The sequence below is a fragment of the Larimichthys crocea genome, chromosome XIII (genome assembly GCF_000972845.2).
Source record: "Larimichthys crocea isolate SSNF chromosome XIII, L_crocea_2.0, whole genome shotgun sequence".
NCBI lineage: Eukaryota > Metazoa > Chordata > Actinopteri > Sciaenidae > Larimichthys > Larimichthys crocea.
In genome coordinates this window covers 14,440,184-14,447,531 of record NC_040023.1, presented here as the reverse complement: position 1 = coordinate 14,447,531, position 7,348 = coordinate 14,440,184, and the positions used below count along the sequence as shown (strand labels likewise).

General features: G+C 42.8%; 1 protein-coding gene across 1 annotated transcript in view; it reads left to right on the top strand.

Moving 5' to 3' along the window:
* Positions 1-5,959, top strand: part of ncapd2 (non-SMC condensin I complex, subunit D2) — a 22,116-nt gene extending 16,157 nt beyond the window's left edge. Inside the window, exons 26-33 of the mRNA XM_027286475.1 lie at positions 136-291; positions 3,085-3,262; positions 3,341-3,435; positions 3,567-3,647; positions 4,229-4,412; positions 4,500-4,668; positions 4,754-4,873; positions 5,660-5,959. Of these exons, the coding sequence (XP_027142276.1) occupies positions 136-291; positions 3,085-3,262; positions 3,341-3,435; positions 3,567-3,647; positions 4,229-4,412; positions 4,500-4,668; positions 4,754-4,873; positions 5,660-5,742 (1,066 nt within the window). The 3' untranslated portion in view covers positions 5,743-5,959. The remainder of the gene's footprint in view (positions 1-135; positions 292-3,084; positions 3,263-3,340; positions 3,436-3,566; positions 3,648-4,228; positions 4,413-4,499; positions 4,669-4,753; positions 4,874-5,659) is intronic.
* The last annotated feature ends 1,389 nt before the right edge of the window (positions 5,960-7,348 follow it).

Below are 7,348 nucleotides of genomic sequence, written 5' to 3'. Positions count from 1 at the left end.
TTTTTTTTTTTAATTGAGAAACTGCTACAGATTAGTGAAAATATTAGATGTATGTGACTTTTCAGGAAATGTAACTCTAAATATACAGGCCTGAATTTTTGGATTAACCTTTTTAATACTGTGAATTCTCGTCAGCCCATCGGTGTGTGAAGAAAACATCCGGCTCATGTTTACGGTGCTGGAGCGCTCTACTTTTCCTGTGGTCAGGGCCAACGGCATAATCGCCCTTGGAGATCTCACCGTCCGTTTCCCGAACATTTTGGAGCCCTGGACGCAGAATCTTTACGCCAGGTAATGTAATGACATAATCAGTTAAATAAGCCCAGCAGTATAAAATACATTTGTCATCACCCCGCCTCACGTTAAGTGACTCTCTTCAAATTAGATTCACAATATCATCTCATCTGTAGATTTGTTCTTTTATAAGGAACAACCTATGCCTGATGGCTGAGCTGAGTGGGTGTCCTGTAAATGACGTTTCCGCCCTCTGCTTGTTCACTTGAGCCATCTTCATGTGAATCCCACCACCACCACCATGATGTCTCAGTGTGTTGTTCCTCTCAGCCACTGAAGTGTTGTGGCTGTCACAATGCTCCACTGAGCCACATGATGGGAAAAGTTTACTCTTTCCATCACAACTTTTTTTTTTTTTTTTTTTTTTTAATGGGGATGGTGGTGGGGGCGCAAACTTTGAGGTGATCTGATGTGAGCAACAAACTCTGATATCTGGCTTGTATTCTGACCCCTACGGTTGCCACGGAAACCCGGCCAGAGCTTCATGGCTAGTAGAGAAACCCACCTCCCACTGGTGAACTGGGGTGGAGCCTTGGACCGCCTCAGACAAAGGGCACTTTTAGACAACGAACGGCTTAATTACTAGTATGTTACAGATTGTGACTAGAACCAATGACTAGTGTGTTGTAATTATACAGAGCGGTTGGGTGAGCAGAAGGGAATAATTTTGGGTCAAGTCAAAGGTTTCTACCAGGGTTTACATTTGTAGTCACGCATTCATTTTGAAAACACTTAATGCTTTCAGTCTGTTTCTCTACAGTTAGTTTCTCTACAGCCAACTTGGAGGCAGAAGTTACTCTGTTTGAAGTGTGGTTTTAATTATGATGGTTGATAATGCTCATATTGAGGTATTTCAGACGTGTAAAACATTCTTTTTTTAATGTGCCATTGCCCTTGTAGTGTTTTCTACCTGATAAGCATTTCATAGCATCCCCTAATTGTCTCCCACACACCAACACCTCCACTGTTCTCAAGGCTGCTGCCCTGGAGCTTCCTGATAAGCGCATTAAGAATTAATTACCCTGTTCGTTGCCGTTGTAAGCTTCTGCACTGGCATGTGGAAGTGCCATGTACAAGAGTCTGATCCTCTGCCAGGAGTCTTGCTCCCTGGCATAAATGAAAAATGGTTAATGAGTTTCTTTTGTTCTGTAGTTTTGGGTGACGGTAAGTCTAAATTGGTCTTAGGCTGCCACCGCATTGGCTTGTCCAATCCCATTGTGTTCAGCCTGAGGCTCTGACAGTTGTCTGGTTTCAGTAACTTTCTGCCTAATAACCGAGTCTTTACAGAAAGCTTAATTGACTAGGACTGGCAAATAACAGATGAACAGGTGGCAAGAGTTTTTCACCTCCATCCACATTTTTGGTTACACCAGAGATATGTCTCTAGGACTGGGTATTGAATGGATTGCCATTACATTTTGCACATCGGTGGGACACACTTTGGTGACCCTGACTGTCTCTAGCGCCACCAGCAGGTCAAACAAATTCATTTAAATATCCAGTGCATAAGATTTAGGTGGATTCTTTGTCAGAAATGTTTTCAATGGTGCATAATCATCTGAAAATATCTCTAGTTGTTTTCGTACCCTTAAGATGAGGGGGCCAGGGGAGCCACAGCCCAAGTAACTTTTGTACTGAAACTATTTTAAATGAATAAAAGCCGAAGTTGTATCTGTGATTTTACGAGCCAAACAATACCAGTCACCACACACCTTCACTCACTCTCACCAACTGCTGCCAATTTAAAATGACAATGATTTAGATTTAGATTCAAGGCAGCAAGATGAGTTTTGGTTGTGGACTGGATGTAGTTTGTTGTTTGCTATAGTTTCATCTGTGCGTTTGTGTAAATAGGCTTGGCCTGTTCTGTGTGTGAATGTTAGAGTGGGATCAGAGGGTTTAGTCTGAGCAAGCACGTGTGCGTCTTCATCGTGTACTGTAGATGTGACTGTGTGGTGTCGGAATTTTTAAAAAGTGCTCCGCAACGTTATTTAATACATCAGTAATATTGTCTGTTTCAATGCATATGCCACCCCACCCCCTCCGCGTGACTTGAAATCATGGCCCCCCTCTTTGTTCAGATGCGTTCTGCGGTCCATGAATAGACATACACCCAGCAGCGCCCCACCCACCCCCACACACTTCTGGACAACCCTACAGCAATTCAACTGAACGTACCCTAATCCTTGAAAGGGGTGGGTGTGGTGAGTTGGTTGCAGTCTGCAAGATGCCACTGAATCCTTCACACTAGTCCTGTTTTTTAAACCAGTGAAATATTATAACATGGGTGTGGTTTGGTCACATTTGATCGACTGTGCTGGTAATATAAGCAACAGCCACAGCATTTCACATGTTGACTCAGATGTTGTTAAAACTCTGATCTGTAGAAATACATGACACACCACCTTGTTTCCAAATGAGCCCTGCGAAAAATGGGACAAAATCCAAACGGTTTACTTGCAGACATAAAATGATGTGTTTACTTGTGTTACTCTAAGAAGGTGATGGCTTCCATCTTGTGCCATCACCAGGTCAGATTTTAATCCGTCTCATACTTTTGACATTTTCTAAATGACCGTTAGCTTCAGCTCTAGCATGAGTGCTGACACACTTAAATTAGACAATAACAATGTGAATTTTATGCCAGCTTAGCATCAGCGTTTTGATGATCGTGTTGCTCCGTGCCAAAGTACAGCCTCACAGCCGATAGCATGGCTGCAGACTCTCCTTCATGTCATAGAAGACGGAAAAATTAATCAGCCAGTAACCTCACCTCCTCTTTTCCTCTAGGCTCAGTGATGAGGTTCCTTCAGTGAGGCAGACCGCTGTGACAGTTCTTACTCAGTTGGTGCTTAAGGACGTGCTCAAGGTCAAAGGTCAAGTCAGCGAGGTGGCTGTGCTGCTAATTGACCCTGAGCCTCACATTACCAGCCTGGCTCTGAACTTCTTCAACGAGCTGGCCTCAAAGGTACGCACACACGGAGGGATACCTTAATAGAGCCTGAATAATTGGAGGTTTTTAACTCTTCTTGGTGTTCCTCATCAGGACAATGCAATCTACAACCTGCTCCCAGACATCATCAGTCGTCTGTCCGACCCAGAGAGAGGCATGACTTCAGAGGACTTCAACACCATCATGAAGTGAGTTGCATGGCTTTTCTGCCTTTGTCCACACTGTGCAGGACTCAAATTTGTTAAGAAGCTTTTAGAGGAGAAAGTCAAGAACTTAAATATTTTGAGCGCTTTGTTGAGATGCTTTGTTGTGTTTTCAGACAGCTCTTCTCCTACATCACTAAAGAAAGGCAGACCGAGTCTCTGGTCGAGAAACTGTGTCAGCGCTTTAGAACTGCCAAGTGAGTACATCTCCACCTCCTTTTTTCTTTTTTTTTCACACCTCTGGCCTGCATCTTTTATGTTGTGTTTTTTTTTTTCTCCTTATGTTTCGCTGCTCATTTCTCAGTCTGTCCTGCAGTACTTCATTTGTTCAAGATAAAGGGGACAATGCATGGGTAATTAGTGGGTGTTTTCAGTGTGTGAAGAGAGATCCACAATTAAATAGGTTCACAGTTGAGTTCACCTATCACCTACACCCTGACATCGTATTCACTCATTTCGTCATGGAAACAGTCTTCCCCTATAGTTGAGGAATGGAGATGGAACAATTGGCCTCAGCCAAGCTTCAGTCTGCCGCTGACTCATACCTCATCTATACTAGACGCTCAAAGGAAGGACATTTTATATTACACAATGGCAAAGTGAATTTAGGTATAAGATGTTCCTGGAAAATGAGATTTGGTCAAAATACCAGGGCAAAGCTATATTTATGAGTAATGAGCTTTTATGTTGAGGGTCTAGAATTTCTATGCATTTCACATAGTTTCTAATCAGGTTTAGTCTCTAATCCCCACGAGGCTCATTGTGCTTCTCTCCTCAGGACGGAGCGTCAGTGGTGCGACTTGGCCATGTCTCTGTCTCTGCTGTCCATGTGCGAGCGTGGTTTTAAGAGGCTGCAGGAATGTTGGGAGTGTTACAGTGACAAGTTAACAGAGCCTGGAGTCTACCAGCCTCTACTCTCCATCACGGCCAAACTCCGCCGTGGGGCCAAACCCCAGTTTAAGGTGCTTACACACATGTGTTGTTTATTTCTGTGTTTTATTTTGATGTAATCATGATATTTATCGGTGGTAACTTTTTGTTTCTCCCAGGCTCAGGTGGATGATTTTGAAAAGCGGCTGACTGCAGTTCACACACGAGGGCTGGAGAATGTGGAAAGTCCTGAGATGGATGAGGAGAACCAGAGACAAGGAGGATCCCCCGAGAAGACGGTCACGCATACACCTCTGCCCGCCAGAGGCCGCGCAAGGACAAAGAGAGGTCAGTCCTCGCAAGATTTCACTTTCAAGGGTCCTGATTTGTGCAGATGTGTTGTGGTTTAAACGTTTTCCTGTTTTGGTTTCAGGTCAAGCAAAGCCCTCTGTGTCCAGCCGTGGTGATGAAAGTTTTGTGACGCCTCGGAAAACTCGCAAGGCCAAGAAACCAGTCATCACCTTCAGCAGTGATGAAGAGGAGGATGAAGAAGGTGAGTTCAGTCATTTCATTCATTCCACTCAGGTTTATTTATTTTTCTGGCTTTCATTAAATAATCATTTCAACTATTAGTATTGTGTCTAAAACACTGGTTTTCTAACTGCTACCACTGGTGGTAGTCAAGCTCCCTTGAGCGTTGCGCAGAAGAATCTCTGAAATTTATATTTTTTCATTAATTAAATTAATACAGAAACATTTAATATGGCCTGATGCTTTGTTTTGAAAAGGTAATTTAAAATAAGTTTTGCTCTGTATTCAGTCACGCATGTCGCGTGCATACATCATGATTATATGAGCTCAAATGTGCTGAACGGGGCCAGCCTACGCTGTCATGATGGTGAAGAGTCGAATATCTTCTGAAATGGTACAAGTAAAAAGTTTGAGAAACACCAGCCTAGAATTTACTTTATTTTGCCACAAGTCAGTAACATACTTTGGATCAATACAACAAAATTCGGAGCAGTGAGCTGAGCTGCACTGGTCATCTAAGAAGATTTAGGACTGTTCTACTTCAGGTACTCTTAAAGTGAGCGGTGTGTTGCAGCAGCACTGATCCAAAATCTGAGGATCGATTTTTGAAATAACCTGAACAAAATTAATCAATTTACCAAAGATAATAACGCATAACTAGAAAAGGTGTTGAGTATGTGAATAGTGTTTATACTGGGTAACATTTTCTCTGGTATGATTCACTGAAATTTGTTTAAAATGTTTAGGCTTTAGGAACTTCAGGTGTCTTTCTTCAACAATTTCTAATCTTTCTTCATTCTTTGATCAGATGCTGTCATGGCCGAGAGCGAGACCCCGAAAGTGACGACACCAATCGCCCGCACATCCCGACGAGCTCGCCTCAGAAACTGATCTGTCGTCTTTTGTTTGTTGTTTTGTCTTATTTCTGTGTTTCCCTTTTAATCTTTTTATCTCAAATGGATGTATTTCATTTTTTTACTTACACTTTTAATCTTTTTTTAATATTCTTTAAGATATTGGCACTAAGCCGAAGTAGCCTGATGACGTATCCACAGAACATTGAATCAAAGATGTTTTTAATAAACCTGCTCCTGGTTTTGATAAGAAATTTTACGGCTGTCTGTCTTTGTTTGAGCACCGTCACTCACCGGTCTCTGCGTGCCGAGGAAAACTCCAGAGGCTGATGCTGACAAATGTGTGAAGATTTTGGTTGTCAAGTAAATTTATACCATCATTACAAGCAGCTTTGAATGTCTGCTTGTATTATGTGTTTGGGCAAGCTGTGACAACCCATTAAACACCGCTGTCCAGACAGTATTACTACCCCACATGCTTCCACTTCATTTTTTAACTTTCTTACATGTCAGATTTTTCAGATGAGAAACACTTTCACTCTTCTCCTCACCCGTGACTGTGGCTGCATGTTTTTATTTACAGTCATATCTTTTTTTTTTTTTTTTTTCCTTCTTGTTCTGTCTGACACATTTACTGTTGCCTAGTTGGCCGCCTCTGTACTCCTGTAATCAATCTCTTTTGTAGGTCTCCCTCCACCTCCTCCTACTCTCTCCGTTGCCTACTTTTCCCTCTCGCAGCTCTCCTCTCTTCACTGACATCTCACGCACGGTAGTTTAACCCCCCCCTCCTCTCCCCACATCACTAATCTCTCTCTCTCCTTCTCGCCTACTCCTTCTCCCACACGTTGTCCTCTCCGAAAAGAGAGGGGTGCATTTTTCTGTATGTGTGATTGATATGTTATGTAAAGACACTTGCCAACAACAGGCTAACGGTGTGATTGCAGCAGCACTTAGGTTTTATCTGTGGACAAATTTGAGTTAAATGTATTCAGTGGGCAAACATGAGTAAATTTACCCTGTTTATAGCTTATTTAGTGATATGCAAAGATGAATTCTGCTTGTTCCTGCTCTGTATGAAAATACATTTTTGCGCACAGAAAGAGGCTTAATTTCTAAAAGAAAATATTCCCTGATTGCAGGCCCGCTGTGTGTGACGTACATGTGTAATTGCCGGGGTTTATTTACTTGAAATAATCAGAGGCTGCTGAACTTTGAGGCCGGTGTGTTGGATCATGCAGCTCCCGCTAGTGTTGTAATTTGGCTGCAGGGGGTACAGGGAGCAGATGGCACTGACAGACTGTAACTTACCCAACAGAGAGGGGAGGTCAGTGCATGCTGGGAAAGACCGAGGAGACAAAGGGAGAGAGGGAGGCTAATATGCACGAGGAGCATCGTTACCACATGGGAAACGTATAAATCAGATTAAGTCGTGACATAAAACACGTGAATCTTTCCAGCTAGTTCACTTCATAACTCAGTGGTCTCATTGATGAGGTGTTAGCTGACCGTTGCCCTCTGACCTTGCTTTGTGTGCCATCAGTATGGCTCACAGTACACACAGTCACCTTGGCAATGACAATCACTCTTTCTAAGCCTATGACATCACTCCAAAGAAAAGGAGATGAGGAGGAGGAAGATGGGAT